The sequence below is a fragment of the Urocitellus parryii genome, chromosome 5 (genome assembly GCF_045843805.1).
Source record: "Urocitellus parryii isolate mUroPar1 chromosome 5, mUroPar1.hap1, whole genome shotgun sequence".
Lineage (NCBI taxonomy): Eukaryota > Metazoa > Chordata > Mammalia > Rodentia > Sciuridae > Urocitellus > Urocitellus parryii.
Window position 1 is genome coordinate 53376047 of NC_135535.1, and position 18832 is coordinate 53394878.

The 18832-nt window shown below is 43.0% G+C and overlaps 1 protein-coding gene across 1 annotated transcript in view; it reads left to right on the forward strand.

Moving 5' to 3' along the window:
* The window catches only part of Ppm1h (protein phosphatase, Mg2+/Mn2+ dependent 1H), a 256218-nt gene extending 240635 nt beyond the window's left edge, over positions 1–15583 (forward strand). Inside the window, exon 10 of the mRNA XM_026392985.2 lies at positions 10828–15583. Coding sequence (XP_026248770.1) covers positions 10828–10975 — 148 coding nt within the window. The 3' untranslated portion in view covers positions 10976–15583. The remainder of the gene's footprint in view (positions 1–10827) is intronic.
* The last annotated feature ends 3249 nt before the right edge of the window (positions 15584–18832 follow it).

The following is an 18832-nucleotide window of genomic DNA, read 5'->3' on the forward strand; positions in this document are numbered from 1 at the left end:
TTTGAGGTTTTGAACAAAATGTTTTTGCATTTGAGGTTTTGCGTGGGCCTGTTGTACTTTGAGTTTTACCAGGTTTTCCTAGTTTTGTCTAGAAAGGAAACAGAAAGAGGCAAGGCACATGTCTACCGCTGACAGACAGGAGTTTGGAGTTGCTTGATTTGGGGGCATTTGTTTATATTGTGTGTAGGGTTTTTCTTTTTGTATTTCCCTAATGACACCCTTCCCAATAAGGTATTTAAAATAACACCACCACCACCCTCACCTGAATGCTTGTGAGAGAAAAGACGGATGGCATAAAGAGGTGTTTGCCTAGCTCTCATCTCACACCTTCCTCTCAGGAAGGGATGGGGACAAATGGCTCTGTGATCCTCTTGACCCTAGTGCATCTTGTTAAGCCCTTTTGCTCCTTTTGAACTGTCTTGACAAAGAAACTAAAAAATTTAAAGGCAGCTTTGTAGATGAGCCAGAATATGAGTGCAGTGGGTTTTTGTCTTTCTTTTCTTTTTATTGGAGTTTGCCCTGAAGTGTAACAGAGCTGGCAGCTCTTTTGACTCTTCTGTGGGGTCATGAAATAAACCGTTCACAGGAAACACATCACAGTGCGTTCGAGAGTAGGGTTGTTGGAGGTCATGGGGGTTGGCTATGCAGGACTCTAGTTTCCCATAATTCCAGTAAGATTCTCTTTTGAGACCTAAAGATTCTACAAGATTTGGAGAAGGTAACTCAGAGAAAGACCTGGAAGGGGTTTTCTAAGGCAAAACAGTCTGCAATTGACTATCCCCTCTGACGGGACTAAACAGAAGTTTAGTCCCAGAGATTTAGTGGTGGGGTCTCCTGGGGGAAATCGTCAGAATGGAGGCAAGTATGTAAACACTCAAAAAAGACGCTTAATATTTTTTCAGAAAGGAATAAATTGTTAATATTACCAAAGGGAGAGGGTGTGGACAAAGTCAAGAGAAATTGAAGTCTGAGAACAGTTAACCAAACATGAAATCATGGTATAGATTCATGTTCCAAATGCCCAAGCAAAACTTTGCAAAACTCTGCCCATCCTTTATTTCCTTAAACCTGTCTGCAGCAAACTTAGTATTTATGTCTTGGACCTAGCAACCTTTTATTCTCCTGATATATACTCAGGGTGTGTGCATGTGTGCACACACACACATGCATATTGGGGATTGAACCCAGGAGCTTGCACATGCTGAGCACACACGCTACCACTGAGCTGCATTCCCCCGCCCTACCAGGATCTCTTAATGGCGTATTCAGTCTGCAAGTACCGGTGCACCATAATCCCATTCTCTCCAATGAAAGAAGCCTTCTCGGGGGCCAGGTCTTGCTTCCACTATCCTCCTTCACTGCCACGCTCTGGTTAGTTGTGTGTCTTGAGAAGGAAGGGGTTAATCCATGGAAGGTTAATGGTAAAACACCCACCAATGCTGATAACAGGCATTAAATGCTAGTTTAATATAGGTATTAAATGCTAGTTTGTCTTACTCTGATAAAATAAAATTTATTTTGGCAAAGACACAAAGGTCCTTTTTTTAAAAAAAAAAAAATCTTTCCATGAGTTAGCTGAACTAATTTCTTAGCAGCACCATATGGTATTCAATAACCATGCCTCAAATGCAAAAAGGAAGCGTTCCTCCCCCCCACCCTGCCCCCCACTATGTCATTTACAGGTTTTCAGAACAAATTCGTTGAGTGTTTGATCTGGTGTTTGAAGACTAGATAAAATCTGCATTTTTGTTCCTTGTGCACTGTTTAGCATATTCAGATCCGTGGGAATTTGGAAGTCAGCCGGAGATCCTGGCTGCAGCAGCCTCTGCACAGCACAGACAGGCCCAGTTTTCTATCCCCAGTGCTGTTTGTGTGGCTGGCGGAGCAGAGTTATGTGGCCAGTTAGCAGTGTGGCCACATCAGGGCATTTCAAAGAGCTTGCCAGGAGGAACTAAGAAGGAGATGGTGTGTTATGTTCCTTTGTGTTGAAATATTACTGTTTGGAATTTGAACTAAAATACACTCACCATCTAAAAAAGCCAGGGAGACAGTGCCAAGATGCAGAGAGGTGGACAAAGCCTGTCCCCCTTCCCTCAGGGGTGGGGAGCTGTCTCCAGCCTGTCCTTGTTCCAGTGTTTCAGGATACTCTGCCTGGAGAGAGTCCCTGTACTCTAGGCTGGGGACAGAAGCTGGTGTGAGCAACTTCACCAGCTTCAACTGCTTCAGAGCTTGGTTCCCAGGGTGTGGCCCTGGCTCCCATTAGTGAACCTAGATGTGTCCCTCCTACCAGGTCTATTTGCCACTTTCCAAGCACAACAAAGGCCACCTCCAAGCCAGTCCCCATTCTCCACCACCCAGTCACCATAGATCCCGGCCAACGTTCCAAAGCTGTGGGGGGAGCCTTCCACCTCTTAAATCTCAGGCCTGCTCAGAATGCAAAGAGGATTCCTCCTCCTGTTCCCATCACATGGTATTACTGAGGGGTATCAGCAGATGGAGGCTGCCTTTTATATGCAAATATTTGGAACCCATTAATTCCCCAGTTCCTCCCTCTTATAAGACCCCGTCCATACCATCCAAATGGCAAATAAAAATTCCCACCCAGCTAGCACTATGAAAGACTGTAAGCATGGTTAGAGCCTAAAGCCTGAAACTGACTTATTTTTGACACTTCAGTGGTAATTCGGATGGGTAAGAACCAGACTCTCTGAGAGGTAGATGACTTAAGGCAAAAATCTCATGAGGAGGAGAAAGGCATTTTATGTCTAATGAGGAAAATGATAGCTAACATTTATTGACCTCTGACCATGTGCCAGCACCATGCTGGTGCTGAATGCTTTATGGAAAAATCTCATTTGGTCCTCGCAGGAACCTTCACGGTCTGCACAATTATTATTCCAGACTTACAATTAAGAAAAGAGGGCCTCCAATAAGCTAACGAGTCTTTCCAGAGCCACTCGTGCGCGTGGTGGGAAAGCCAGGGTTGGAATCTAGGCAGTCCTCACCCACACCCTGAGCCCTTTTTTTATGTGCCACTAAAGAGGTGAAAGAATCAAGAACTGTCACAGAAATGGCAAGGACAAGAGAGAGAATCGAGGATTTATGGGCCTCCTCCTGCCCGGACTTTCAAGTAGGTGATTGTCAAAAGAGCTTTTGGCCTTCCCGTGGTTCTTCAGTCCCTCTTCCCTTTTTGTTTTCCTTTTCAGCCCCTGCTGTCCTTTTTCGGCTCCCTTCCCCTTCAGAGCACAGCCCTGTAAAGTTTGCCAAGTCAGATCCTTCCCCAGCAGCCATTTCTCTCAGCAGAGCTTTGCTGATCAATATTGAAAGCTTCAGCCAGAGAAGAAAAATGTACTCAACATTCAAAACTTGTCTCCTGGGGAGAATCTTCCTCAGGAGACAGTGGGCACTTCAAACCACTCCAACAGTTCCTTAATACGGCCTGAGCATGCAGTCCTGAATAAGGCATTCCATAATGCCCTAAGGCTGCTCCACATCCAGCTTCCAGAAACACCAGGCTCCTCCTCACCCTGCCTTATGGTTCCAGTTGGTATATAACAGGATCCAGTTCCCGTTCCCTGCCTTCAGCAGCACCCTGTTCTTTACTGCTCCCCTGCATGTTTTATGCATGTGTTTTATGTTTTAACTCAAATTTTCTCCCTACATCTCTCTGTCTATGGCACATATATGCCCTTGTATTCAGCCTCAGTACCAAAATCAATAGAGTCCTGTTTTACTGACACAGTAAGCATGTTTTTTTTTTCATCATTACTAACCTACGCAGCTCTTGTAAGATAGAAATTTGAAGTAGAAATGGAAGGAAGAAGATGCAGTTCTTTCCTCTTCAGTTGTTCCTTTTTTTCTTTTTCTTTTCCTTTTTTTTTTTTTTTTTTTTTTTTTTGATTCTGGGGATTGAATTCAGGGGCAAGTCACATCCCCAGCCCTATTTTGTATTTTATCTAGAGACAGAGTCTCACTGGGTTGCTTAGTGCCTCATTTTTGCTGAGGCTGGCTTTGAACTTGGGATCCTCCCACCTCAGCCTCCCACGCCACCCGGATTACAGGCGTGCACCAGTGTGACCAGCTTCCAGTTTCTTTTTGCACCAGTCTTGATGATAAGCAACCTTCAAATGATTTCATGCCTGGGACAGTGTGACTCATGAATGTGGATGCTAATGAACTCTAAGATGTCCACTAGCCTCCAGGATGGAGACTGAAGCAAATAGCCTCCCAAGAACTGGGTTCCTGGGGTTGTTCTGAGCCACCAGTTTACAAGGAAAGCTTCCTACAGATGACTTCATCTGACCCAGTTGCTTTCGTTCCAATGCTGGCTCTCCTGTAGCATGATCAACATGTCAGCAAGCTGGTTCTAGAGCTTTGTTGCACTGTTCACCTATCAAATGCAGTGTCTAATCATTCCCCTTCAATTGTCCAGTAAGACAACTGTTGGACAGGGAGGAATATCACATGTACTAATGAGGCCTGGCAAAGAAAATTCATGTGAAGGAATCTCAACTACTGGGAATGGTGCATGACCAAGAGATCCTAGGGATTCTCCCTAGGCTCTCCCTCAGGCTGGATCAGTCCTTCCCTAAAGTACATGGGTACCCGGATGAGAGCAGATACATGACAAAATTCAAGTTTTATAAGGAGGAAATGGCTGTGTAGCCCTACCACATAAGAAAAAAATGTGAAGTTAATCCTTATACTACTAATGTGACAAGTGGATCCTAACCCAAAATCATCATTAACATAAACATGCTCTAGCAATAGAAAATAGAAAGCCCATAGTATGTTAATCAGCTTTTCATCACTGTGACAAAATCCCTGAGAACAACAACTTACAGAGGGAAAGATTTGGTTTGGCTCATGGATTCAGAGGTTACAGATCATGGTAAGTTGACTCCATTGCTTTGTACCTGAAGTGAGGCAGAACATCATGGTGGCTAGAGTATGATGGGAAAAAGGCTATTCAGCTCCTGGTGCCAGGAAGCAGAAAAAGCAAGAGGAAAAGGCTGGGGACAAGGTATACACTTCCAGGTCACTTCCCCAGTGACGCACCTCTTACAAAAATGCTCCATCTTCTAAAGTTTCCACCGACTCCCAATAGTACCAATGGCTACAGACTAAACCCTCAACACTTGAACCTTGAGGGACATTCCAGTTCCAAACTGTAACACCAGGTAAAGACAGATTTTAAAATTTCTGTGGATAACCTGGAGCACATAATAAAATGCTCTCTGAAAAGCAGCTTATATCTTATTTTCAAACCTACCCTGAGAAAGAATAACTGAATCCAGTTAAAGACTCCCCAAAGAAAACCTGCATGTAACAGAAACAGATTGAGAAGAAAGTTAAATGTGTGAAAATAGAATTGTAAGGTTGCCCCGGAAAAGAACCAAATGGAAATTCACAATAGTGAGACACTGTCACTGAAAGAAAGTAGCTCGCTAAATGGAATGAACAATAAATACTGAAGAAGCTCTTAGATGACAGAGAAGTGGAAATCTGGGAGGTAAAGATGGGAAGGCCTAGTTAGAGTTTATGGAGAATATATAAAAAAGTTAGAGCAGAAGCAATATTCAAAAAGTTCTTGGCTGAGAATTTTTCAGAATTAAATATTTTCTGTTTGAAGAAATAAAATGAATTCTCACCATGAGAAAATAAAAAGGAATCCCCATTGTTAGTGGAACTTCATACCATAAACAGCAAAACAGCTGGATATAGTGGCACATGCCTATAATCCCAGAAATAAGAGAAGCTGAGGCAGGAGGATCCCAAATTTGGAATCAGCCCGGGCAACCTATTAAGATTGATTGATTGATTGATTGTACTAGGATTTAACCCAGGGGCACTAAGTTGCATAGGGCCTAAATTGCTGCAGCTGGCCTTGGATTTGCCACCCTCTTGCCTCAGCCTCCCAAGAATTACACAGGTATGCACCACCAGGTCTGGTGAGATACTGTCTTAGCATAAAAAACAAAAGGGGCTGGAGATGTGACTCAATGATAGAGCCCCTCTGGGTTCAGTCCCCAATACCAGGAGAAAAAAAAAATATGAAATGCTACCAGTTAGAACAGGAATGATAAAATAATAAAGGAATAAATGATAGAATAATAAAGGAATGATAAAAGACAGATTTCTTCTCAGTAAGACTAGAAACTAGAAGTGGAAAAGCATCTTCAAAACTGCTAAGGGAAAATAATAGCTAATCTAGAATTCTATACCAAAAAGATTATTATTCAAGATAAAAGGCAAAAAATAACCATTTTTGTTGTTTGAAGGCTAGATGAGACCTAGCCTTAATAATGTCACATACCATTATTAAGAGGATTACTAAAAATGTACTTCTATAGAAGGAAATTTAATCCAGAAGGAAGGAATACATAGGGGGAAAAAAAGTATATCGGGCGCAATGGCACACACCGATAATCTGAGCTATTCAGGAGACTGGGGCAAGAAGATCTCATGTCCAAGGCCAGCTTCAGCAACTTAGCAAGACTTTGTCTCAAAAAAAAAAAAAATAGACTGGAGATGTAGTTAGTGTTCAGTGATAGAGCACCCCTGGGTTCAATCCCTAATAGCACCCAAAATCCTTCCAAACCTGTTAGAGGAGGAGGGTATTTTAAAAAGTTATCAACCTGACAAGAACAAAGGGAAGCTGGTGTGTGGCTTTTGTAGAGTACTTGCCTAGCGTGAGTAAGGCCCTGAGTTGATCACCAACACTGCAAAAAAGAAACACAAATATTGAAAGTACAAAATAAGAGTGTGTGTGTGTGTGTGTGTGTGTGTGTGTGTGTGTGTGAAGGAGGGGAGTAAGTTCAGCTATACCTGTTTTTACAATAAACAAATGACTCTCACTCTCTAATATTTGATTTTATTTTCATTAGCCATGTGCCACCAGTGAAATATAATTAAAATAATGCAAAGTTTAAAAAGATACCGTTAACTCAGGAAGAGGGATGGGAAATCACCTTGGAAGTGGAAATAACTGAACATTTATGGAGTCCTTCCTAAGCCTTTTTTTTTAAAAAAGAGAGAGAGAGAGAGAGAATTTTAATATTTATTTATTAGTTTTCGGTGGACACAACATCTTTGTATGTGGTGCTTAGGATGGAATCCGGGCCGCACACATGCCAGACGAGCGCGCTACCACTTGAGCCACATCCCCAGCCCCCTTCCTAAGTCTTAATTGAAGCCCACAAAGAAGACAAAGTAGCATCTAAGAGAACTTGTGCCACATGCCAGGGAAATACAGACTCATGAGGAGAACTTGGACTGTGGAATGTCATAAACATCCAAAAAAGAAAGGAAGATTCAAGAATACATCTCCAGGATAAAAAAAAAAAAAAAAAATGGTCAGTGGAACGCCAGGCGCGGTGGCGCACACCTGTAATCCCAGCAGCTCCGGAGGCTGAGACAGGAGGATCTCGAGTTCAAGCCAGCCTCAGCAACTTAGCAACTCAGTGAGACCCTGTCTCTAAATAAAATACAAAATAGGGCTGGGATGTGGCTCAGTGGCTGAGTGCCCTTGAGTTCAATCCCTGGTTAAACCCAGTCACCATCAAAAAAAAAAAAAAAAAAAAAGAAGAAGAAGAAGAAAAGAAAATGGTCAGTGGTATTTGTGCTGGAAATAATATTGAGAAGCTGCCTCTGGACCAAGCTTTTATGAGGACGGATTGGGAAAGGTTTTGGACCTACTGATAAGAGACAGAGGAAGAAAATAGGAAGCAAGAAACAAGAGAAAGCAAGAGTGGATTTCTCTCTCAGACGATTTCTCTCTTCTGAGAGAAGACAGAACGGAAGGTGATGAGAGAAGCAGCCTCTGAGGAAGTCATGTTGGAATGAGCGACAACCATATTTAACAATAAGACCTTAATGATAAGGAGCCCTCAGAGTTTCCCGGGTAACCAGCTTCTCTAGGTGACCTAATGCCTGCTTTTTAAAATACCAAAGCTAATTTTGACCATTTTTAAAATACCAAAAGTCACTAGCAGTAGCAATACCAGCATGGTCTCTCGCCTTCACCGTGGACGATGCTCTTTCGTGACTTGAACAGAGCCAGCGAGACGTCCTCAGCTAACCTTGTTTTGAACTCAGCGGCTTCTCCAGGACGGAGGGACCTGTGGAGGCCTTTTTGCCTCCAGACATAAGAGCTTCAGACAGCTGTGTCTGGAGTCCTCCTGTCTGCTTTCTTGACCTCTTTGAGTGTCTTTTATTGTCAGCCGTATTTTTGTCACAGCTTGCCATAATTTTCTACATCTCGTCGTAGGCTCAAGAGCGGGGTTAAGGTGTGTTCGGCTCTGATGACTATTGACTCAGCCGGGTTTCTGGACAGCTGAGGTCCAGAGCCTGGTCAGTCACCAGGATAATAAACATCACCTTAGCATTGGCCTTTGCCTGCATGGTTGCATTTCACATAAACAGTTTAATATAAAACGGAGAGTACCCTGTGGTGAGCATTTGAGAGGCTCTTTTGAATGTAGTATAAGAGTTGCAGCATGTGGATTTTGAGACAGTTATGTGTTCAGTCAAAGGTCTTTTTGGATGCCTTTCTGTTTATTTCCTAATCTCAGAAGAACAGTTGGAGGATGAACTGGTGGCATCTTCCCTCAAGTAAAAGTGAGAAATTTCTGCCTCAGAACTAATACTTCTCTCAATACCGACAGAAAACAGTATCTTTCCCACCCAGCGACTCCCCATCCTCTAGGAGGAAGGGGATTCATTTTGCATTAGGCACCACGTCCTCTCTTTAGTGTATGCTACCCTCTGTCTGCTCCCCGGGCTGCACAAGAAGACTTGATTCTCACACATACTCTATGACTTAGAACCTTCACAATCCTGGGATCATTTGCTACAGGCCTTGTTCTTAAAAACAGGTCTTTTTAACGTGAGCATTTGTAAATTGAATAGGCGTTTTAACGGAAGGAATGGAGCATTGCTTAATGGAAGGAATTCTCTAGTTCAGAGTTCAGAAGACTCAACTGAGACACTCCATGTGGGGAAAGGTCACTGGCAATATCAGGGTGGTCCCTTATAAAAGTCCACGGCTGGCTTCCAACAGCCTTAGAGGGACATGGTCAGCTTCTTGGTGATTTACCAGACTCTGGCTCTTAGCTTTTCAGGTTCAGAACTTGATTTAATCAAGAAACAAGGAATAGATTCATTATCAGCTGGGCTTACCTTAACTAAGCTCCCAAAATTGGTAAATTGATTCGTAAACCAAAATGCAAGCCCAACACAGCAGCACACACCTGTAATCCCAGTGACTCGTGAGGCTGAGGGAAAAGATCACAAGTCCTGGAAAACTTAGTGTGACCCTGTGAGCTAAGTCATAACCAATGTGCTAAGTTCAATATAAAAAATAAAAAGGGGTAGGGATGAAAAAAAATTAAAGCCAGTTAACATTATACAGAGAAGTGTAACTGACTTATATTCTGAGACTACAAATGGCTAGCTTATTCTTCCCCTGTGGGCAAGCCTACACAGTGAGGCAGACTATAATCAGAAGGTTATTTGTCGAATGTGAAATCAGAATACAGGTGAGTCATGTTTACCGGCATAGGCTGGAGAGTAATCCATCCCACACCAATTAGGGCCCTGCCACTGGAACTTAATTTCTTCAAAGTGTGTCAGCATAGAGTCTCTCTACGCTGATCAGAATTTTGTATAGACACCTGCCAGTATTTTGTCTCATTTTTTTATGTTTCCAGGCTAACAGTGCCCACACCTACCAAATCATCTTCTGTGTTAGACTTTGTCTACATGTTAATGCTTTGCATCTGCTTATCAGGTCATTCTCTCTCTTTTTTTTTTTCCTCATTTTATAGTTTAAATCACAATGAGGCAATCTTATTTTCAAATTCTTGAGGGATCCCTCACTGTTCTTACATTGATCTAGAAACTATGACATTAGTAAGTTTGAGTGGGGCAGTTCGCCCACCAAGGCTTATCTGTCATTCACCTAAAATAAATTTTAAAAAGAGTTTGACTTTTTTGCTATGACACATGTTCTATTATTAATACATTTCTTTAAAATCAACTCAATTTTTAAAACTTTTTTATGTTACTTTATTTATTCATTTGTTTTGGTACCAGGAATTGAACCCAGGGGCACTTAACCACTGAGATACATCCCCAGACCCTTTTATTTTTTTATTTTGAGACAGGGTCTCACTGAATTGCTTAGGTCTTCACTAAATTTATGAGGCTGGCCTCGAACTTGCAATCTTCTTACCTCAGCCTCCTGAGTCACTGGGATTACAGGCATGCACCACCATGCCCAGCTAAAAATTTTATTTTAAAAGGAGATTTACCCCTACCATAAGTGGAAAATGGCTATCCTTTGTCACAAAAGGAATATAGCCCTAAAAATAAATACGTTGAAAACAGAAGTTCTTGTTTTCCCCACTTAACCTCTTCAGCTAGATGCTGTTTGCCATGGAAAGCTCTGAGATTTAAGATACACTAGCAACAGACTGAGACTCTCCTCAATGTAATAAGCAACACCAAAATAGGAGCTGGGGCCATAGCTCAGTGGTAGGCCCTGAGTTCAGTCCTCAGCACCAGAAATAAAAATTACATAACCAAGCAGTAGAGTAACTTAGGAGATACAGTTAATGCCTTGCCCATTCACCACCTAAAAAATAATCTCACATCAGGTATCCCACATTGGGGAAAAAGATGACCTCAGCTTTCTCTGAATTTAAAGGTGTTTGAAAAACTGTTCAACTGTACTGGTGCGTCCTCGGCAGCCTCGCCTCTCGCCTGACCCAGCTGCCCTGGCTTCTGCCTGATACTGTTCTGACTGTCCTATTCCTCCCTGCACAGGTACACACTGGCAGCTCAGGACCTGGTGATGCGTGCCCGGGGTGTCCTGAAGGACAGAGGATGGCGGATATCGAACGACCGACTGGGCTCAGGAGATGACATTTCTGTATATGTCATTCCTTTAATACATGGAAATAAACTCTCATGAAAATGATCCAGGGGATTGGGAGGACAGAGGGGAAGAAAACTGGGATGCCTCTGAGCAGGGCGGAACCGGGAAGTGCCCCAGCTGAGTTCCAGGTGATGCAATCTCTTCCCAGCCCAGGTGGGGAGTTCTTTGCCAAGAGGCCTCTGGCTATGCTTCAAAATGACCCTTAGGTTTCCATCGCCTTAGTAACAGGTCTGGACTCAACAAGAGCCGGGAAAACAAAGCCTCCTACTGAGTGTCATATTTTGGTTGGTTTTTAAAATAGGCCTCCTAGGTGGCTCTTGCATTTGGGGCACATACATCCTATTTATTTGATCTAGAGTAGCTAGGGCAGAGCCATGTTCAGATGTAACTGGCAGAAGACTCCTCAGTCTGTCAAGCTGCCAACTTCTTTACAGGTTAGAAGTGCCGCATTGGAAAGTTGGGGATCACACCTCAGAAAGCTAAATCGTCCACCTTTAGAAAGCTCAAGATGAATTTCAGGGATTCTGCCTTCCTCTTTCTCTCTCTCTCCTTCCCTACCTCTCCCACCTCTTTTTCTTTCTTCTCTTTATTCTTTTGTGGTATTGGTGGGGTGAGGCAGGGATTTTTTTTCTTTTCTTTTCTTTTTGACATTCCTTAAATCTTGTTTGTTTCCCTTCAGTAGAACAGGACGGGGACTTTCCAACTCCTTTCCTGAAGAATTTTTGTGTCCAAGTCCAGCCTGGGCTGGGTTGTCCCCATATCCCACAGCCCCCACCACCCAGGTAGCCATCTGGACCGATGCCCTGCATGATCGACCATGTCTCTGTTGCATACCAAGTCGTGCTTTCTCACCAAATCAGTGTTTTCTTGAAAATGTGGGTGTTCCGTTGGACCAACAGTTCCTCTGTTATCTCCAGCGTCCCTCTTTGTGTGGCTTCGAGAGTCTGGATTGTCATCCTGGAATGTTGGCCCCCTTCCACGTGCAGTGTTTAGAAAGTTTGGAGCCGTTTAGAAAGTTCTTAATATCATTCAGTTCACCGTACCTCACTTGAGAACAGCTTTGGATCCAGGTTTCATGAGCTGTGACTGTCCTCCTGCTCCCTCTAGATTAAATATCAGTTCCGTCGAGCAGCAGCAGTTGTGTTTCTGCTGTGTGGTGCAGAATCCACTCTTTTAATCCAAGTGAATTCAGATTGGGTAGGCCAGTCTCCCTCATGGTGACTTCCCAGTCTCTTCTCCAGAGCATCATGTCGTAGCTACCTAGGAACCGGGACCCCTCTGCCCACTGTGGATCCACCTCTGTGCACACCTCACAAGCACAGCAGCAGCAGCACACACTGGACCCCCTGAACACCGGTCACTTCTCTGCCAGGAGGAATGGCAAAGTCAATTTTTAAAAAATCACTCCCGTCTCCCTGGAAGGACGACATCTAATTACCTAGTCCTCTTCCTGCCGAAGAGGGGTTGTCACCATTTTGACAACTTCCAGTAATTCAAACACTCTTCCAACCCAATGAAGAAGGTCATGGGGTGACTTCCCCAAACTGCTGGAGAGCCAGTTCCAGTTGCCATGTTTGTCTGAATTCCTTCGCCAGAGGAGAGGAGAAAAACCTTTCCTCCCGGGGAGTGAATCACCTACATTCCTGGAGTTGTAGGTATTGTCTTAGGAAAGGCCTGGAGTCTTGCTACTCAGGAATGAATTTGTTCCATAGTGTAGAATCCCTGTCCTGTCTGGCAGGTGAAGCACTGTGGGAATTTACCCCTCCGGGTGTCTGCCACCCTGTTGCCTGAGGCGAGCTGGGCACGGCATTGTTAGGAGCCATCTCCATCTGATCCTGTGTTTCCTCTGCCTTCAGTAAATCTGAGCTACAATGAACATCTCTGTGGGGAGACGTTGGTGGTTAGCCATTGGCTTCACTGGAACAATATGATGCTATGGGGAAACTTTCTGCTCTTGCCCCAACTCTCAAAGTTATATACAAAATAGAAACTTGAGAAAGTCCTGCATGGAGGACCCTGAGCCACCTCCTTTGGGATCTTTCCTGTGTTATTGTTGTCTTTTTTTTTTTAAACTTTCTTTCTTCTTTCCTTTTCTGGACCTCTCTCTGGGCCCTACCTTGAGCTTCTCTAGTCTTAAGCCACTGGAGTCAGAATTTGGGTGTAGATATCATGACAACTTTCCACTCAATTCACGAATTCATTTACTGCCAAGGCCAGTCTCAGGAAAAACTCTGGAAATCCCCACATTCAAATTATCCTAAAATCTTGAGCATTTAGTCCTGCTGGTTTTGGTTAGAAAGGTATCCAGGAATTCTTCCCATTAAGTCTCTTTCGAAAGATCTTAGTAGCAAGCTAAAGCCGTGTTTGTGTTTGGGGGCTAGGTGGAAGACTGCAAATGAGGTGAATAAATCAAAAGTGGAAACAGTGATTTGTTAATGCCCATGGCAGATCTACCCAGCACTGATATTGCTGTGTGAATTGAGCTGACTCCATCTTTGGCCTTATTTTCCACCCAGGCCCCAAGTCACCCTGTCCCAGGACAGTAACTGTGTCTACATAATGGGTTGGACCTCGGAGCATTCCTGGAAAGGTCAAAAGACAACACAGAATTCTGCAGAACATGTTTCTATGTGGTTCTGAAATCTTGTGTATCTGACTTAAAGCCAAATCTGCTTGCCCTAATAGCCTCAGAGGAAGTCTTGTGTAATGAAAAGCATTTGATTTCCTAGTCAAGTCTTAATGGTTGTCTTGGGGGTTGTGTGGCTACTTCCTTTAATGAAAGTCTCTTTCCACTCTAAATCTCTTTGCTGGGCTGGCCCCTGCTCTTTGGACTGTTTGAGACACCCTTTCTTAAAGAGTGTGAACTCACAGTCCATCTGTCTTCTGCAGAGCTTTGCCAGACAGCTACCAAAGCGTGAACTTTGTGACCCACGAAGCCAGAGCAGGGTTAGCAGTCGGAGAGGTGGAGGGTGATCCAACTGTGGTTCTGCGTGCCTGTTCTTGAAGTGGGGTTGGAGAGGAGAAAATCTGGCTAGGCCAAGTACTCAGCTGTCTAATAGGTCAAAACCTAAGTGGGACTTCTGGTATTTTCTGTAGTGTTCAGCTTTGGAGAATTTGGAGTGTTTCATTTTTTAAATTCCTAGCAACTTGCCTCCATGGGACTGAGTGAAGTCAGTGTGTCCACGCTTACTCTTCTCTGTAAGTATTCATATACTCCTTAGGAAGAATTTGAAACGTGGGTAGATATTGGTGGGCAAGAATGAAAGTCCAGGCGACCAGATTCAGCCCCAGATCTTGGCCATCTGAGCAGGGTTTTCAGTTTACCAAGAGCACTAGTATGGAAACATCTGGGAAAAGACTCCCACATCTTTAAAAAAAATTCTCATTTTCCTCTTGTTATCCCTTTCCTCACCTCTTCCCTCACCTGCCAGTCAACTATATTTATAAGGTCACAAGTGGTTAGTGGTTTTGTTTACACCAGTTTGAGGGTCTAACCATTCCTTAAAGTGATGCAGCAGTCCCACAGTTTTCAGAGGGAATATGTTAAGCTTGGTGAGATTCTAATTTCAGTAAGTTAATGCTTCTGGAACAGTTGGCAAAAGTAAGGAGATTCATCGCCTATGCAAGAACAACCATCCTGACCTTAAAAGATACTAGATCTAAGCGGGGCGTGGTGGTGCACGCCTGTAATCCCAGCAGCTCTGGAGGCTGAGACAGGAGAATCTCGAGTTCAAAGCCAGCCTCAGCAATAGTGAGGCACGAAGCAACTCAGTGAGACCCTGACTCTCAATAAAATACAATGGTTGGGTACCCCTGAGTTCCATCCCTGGTACCAAAAAAAAAAAAAAAAAAATACCGGATCTAAGAGAATAGTAAAAGTCTCTGGCTCCAGGAGAGAATTTTGTGTTAGGAATTCAGATTTTTGAGGACTCCCAAGTGCAGAGAAGTATAGCCTGAACAGCTCACCCACCTCTCTGGCAAGCTTTGGTTCTGTGTGGTGACATGGCTTATCTGTGTACACTGGGATTTTCAAAGGACACTACATGAGCAGCTCAGCTTGCCTCTTGCGTGAGCACCATGACTCTTTGTCAGACTCGAGTGCCAGTCTAGGGAGCGCTGCTCTTTCTGATCCACCATGTTATCTGTGTAAATAGCTTTAATTTTCCCTCTGCGTCTTAGATGAAGTTTTGTTCGTGTAGCGACCAGGTAGATGTGACCGAGTAAGGCTGTGAACGTGCTGTTGTTTTCTCCTGTGATGTACTTGAAGAGGAGGAACCTTGTGTCCTCCACTCTTCCCATCTCCTATGAGTATTTTGTGTTTGTTTTGAGGAGTCCTGAGGTTACTCTTTCACTTCGATTTTGCCTCCAGTTTTCTTTGTTTCTCTGGAGACCCAGGGAGGCCCTGGTGAGGATCATCTGTCAGGAAATGTGTCATGGGTTGGGTTTCCAAAACTATCCTACGTACAGTGAATTGAGAGGAATCTGCCTGGAAATGGTTTCAGAACCATGTACCTTTATGCTTTGTGATTGTGAAACATTGACTTTTGTAACCCAAAAAATGAAAACTGTTTAGCAAAGGGGATCTATTTTGTGTGTTTTGAAACTTAGGTGCAATGTCCCCTGGAAGAAGCTAAAGAAATGTATATGCTCAATGACATTTTAAAATAAAATATTATATATATATATATATGTATATAGGGAATCTTTAGCAAAACTTTTTTGTGTCTTGTCTTTGAATTCACTATGAAATTTCTTCATATTGGGTAATGGAATGACATGAAATTAATGGGTTAATGGGAGATTATCAACTGTGAGCACAGAGTCAAAACCAAAAGGGGAGGGCTGCCAACACCAACCCTTCACAGCAGCGAGGCCTAGTGCATTTCCATTAGGCCTCTGGGGGAACTACCATGGACAGGCATGTAAATAAACACAAAGAGTTCAGAAGAAAAAGTTACTCCCAAGAGGTAATCTTAAGCAAGAGGGCTAGTACTTAATGTTGCTGAAGACAGTAAGAATCAAGACAACCCCTAATCACATAAGCATTTTAAACACCAAGTGTTAGTAAAATGTACCGTCTTATACAGAAAGGGCACCTTAACAGGTGGAGTAAAGCATCCAAGAATGCTAATTCTGCTTAGTTCTAGAATTCAGGAAGTTAAAGACAATCTAGAAGATATCAACAAACTGTTAAAATATGATCAAAGTACATCCCCCCCATTCCATGGGAGCTACTTTCTAGAACGCCTAGTGGATGTACTTACCCCTATATATATATATAATATATTTTTTCTTTACATACATACTTATGATAAAGTTTAAATAAATTTATAAACTAGGAACAATAAGAAATCACAAAACTAATAAAATAGAACAATTGTAACAATAAATAAAAGTTATGTATTATTTATTCCTGAAATTTTCCATTTCATATTTTTAGGTCACGGTTAACAGTAGAAAATAATGGAAGGCAGGGGCTGTAGCTCAGTGGTAGAGCACTTGCCTAGCATGCATGAGGCACTGGGTTCAATCCTCAGCACCACATAAAAATAAAGTAAAGGTATTGTGTTCACCTGTAACTTAAAGAATTTAAAAAAAAAAAAAAAAGAATGGAAAGGGTCCATCTTTGGATTAGATTCCTAAAGATTGGGATGTCTCTATGGAAAATGGAGGCATCTTGGAATTTTCTACCAGCTCTGTTCAGTTTACCTGGTTAGCTTCTGAGAGGAGTGGTAGTTTATCTGCCAACAATGCCTGTATGTCTGGATGCAGATATTCCCCATCCCAGGAAGAAGTGGGGTTTGTTTCCCTACCTCTTGACTCCAGTCTGGCTTGAGACTCACCTTGATTAATGGACCACCCAAGTGACATTCTGAGACATTCAGCCAGAGAGGGGTTTCATAGCACCTGCTTTCACTCTTGGAAGCCCATCATCCTGTACATGACAGACTTTGATTAGTGAGTAATAAAAGGCCATGTTGGAAAGAAGCAATGCCCAGGCATTAAGAATTAGGCCTTCAGTCCCTAAAGCCCCAACTGAGTCACTGCAGGTAATACCATGAAAAAAGGTAGTCCCAGCAGCTCTGGACTGTCCAGTGCATTCCAGCAGAGGCCACAGATACCATGGAGCAGAGAAGAGCCATCCCCACAGAGTCCTGCCCAGGCTCCTGGCCCACAGAACCAGGGGCAAATAAAGTGGTTTTTGTTTGAAGCCTCCATGTTTTGGACAATTCATTACCTATCAACAGATAACTGAAGGCTGGGGTGTAGCTCATGGTAGAGCACTTGACTAGCATGTGTAAGGTCCTGGGTTCCATCCCCCGCATTCCAAGGCGGGGAGAAGGCAACTAGAATAAGGTATAGAGAGAACCTGGCTCTGGGAAGCTTGGGGTAAAATGATTAAAAATAAAAACTTGGAAAATGTATGTAGTTCAGTGGTTGAGTGTGTGCTTAGCATGTGTGAGGCCCTGGGTTCAAACCACAGCACCACCAAAAAGAAAAAAGAAAATGACTCTCAGAAAATACACCTGTGACTTGGTAAATAATCCTCCATGTGGAACCTGGTAGGGGAGAGGAGAACCAATTTATAGCTGTAATGCAGACACCAGGCTGATCCTCTACGTGTATACATATATCCCTCTACTTTTTTTTTTTTCAACCAGGGATTGAACCAGGGGCACTTAACCACTGAACCACATCCCCAGCCTGTTTTAATTTTTTAATTTTGAGACACAGTCTCACTAAGTTACTCAGGGCCTCACTAAGTTGTTGAGGCTGACTTGGACCTTGGATCCTCCCTCCTGCCTCAGCCTCCCAAGCCACTGGGATTACAGGACACATCACTGCTTCCAGCTGCCTTTAGTTCTTCATGCCACTTGTATTGATCAGTAGTAATCCAGGAAAATGATGACCATTGTGGGACACTGAGCCCAGAAGGAGAAAACAAAGTTCCTTAACTCCTTGCTTTGGATAAGACCTTCCTATGTTGTAACATTTATCACTCCTAGGATTTTTGGTTTCCAATATTGTGTTGCTTGAGAGAGTTAGGGAAAACAAGATAATTTTAAAATAATATGTGAGTGTATATATTTTTTTAAATCTCATCATCAAAAAAAGTTATCATTTAAAAACCCTATCTAGGGGCTAGGGTTGTGGCTCAGCGGTAGAGCACTTGCCGAGCACAGGCAAGGCACTGGGTTCGATCCTCAGCTCCACATAAAAATAAACAAATAAATAAAATAAAAGGTATTCTGTCCATCTGCAACTTATAAATAAATAAATAAATCCCTATCTAGCACACTTGTAATCCTAGAGGCTCGGGAGGCTGAGGCAGGAGGATCATGAGTTCAAAGCCAGCCTCAGCAACTGCTAGGCGTTAAGTAACTCAGTGAGACCCTGTCTCTAAATAAAATACAAAATAGAGCTGAGGATGTGGTTGAGTGGTCAAGTGCCCTTGAGTTCAATCCCCAGTACAAAAAAAAAAAAAAAATTTAATGAAAAAATAAATAAAAATCCCTATCTACAAAATACTTCAAATTTGTTGCCATTTTCCTCTAACTAAATGACAAGCCAAAGAATGAATTATATATCCCAGCAATTAGTATCTCTCTTAATTGCTTTTTCTATCATTAGAGCCTTAAAAAGGCTGCTGCTGGCTCCATGTATCTCTCCACATTTTCAGTCTCTTGTCTTTCAGTTCTGACAGGGTTTTTCAGCCAGGTAACCTGCCTTGATTCATTGATTCCAGCTAGGTCATCCACAAGAGATTCAGGGTATGTCCAAGCACAATGTAGGGGCAGAGTGTACCTCCATTGTCTTCCAGGGACCAGGTCTGATCAGGGCTTTGGAAGATCTGAATGCACACTTCCCTAAAGGGGGCATATACATTTGAGC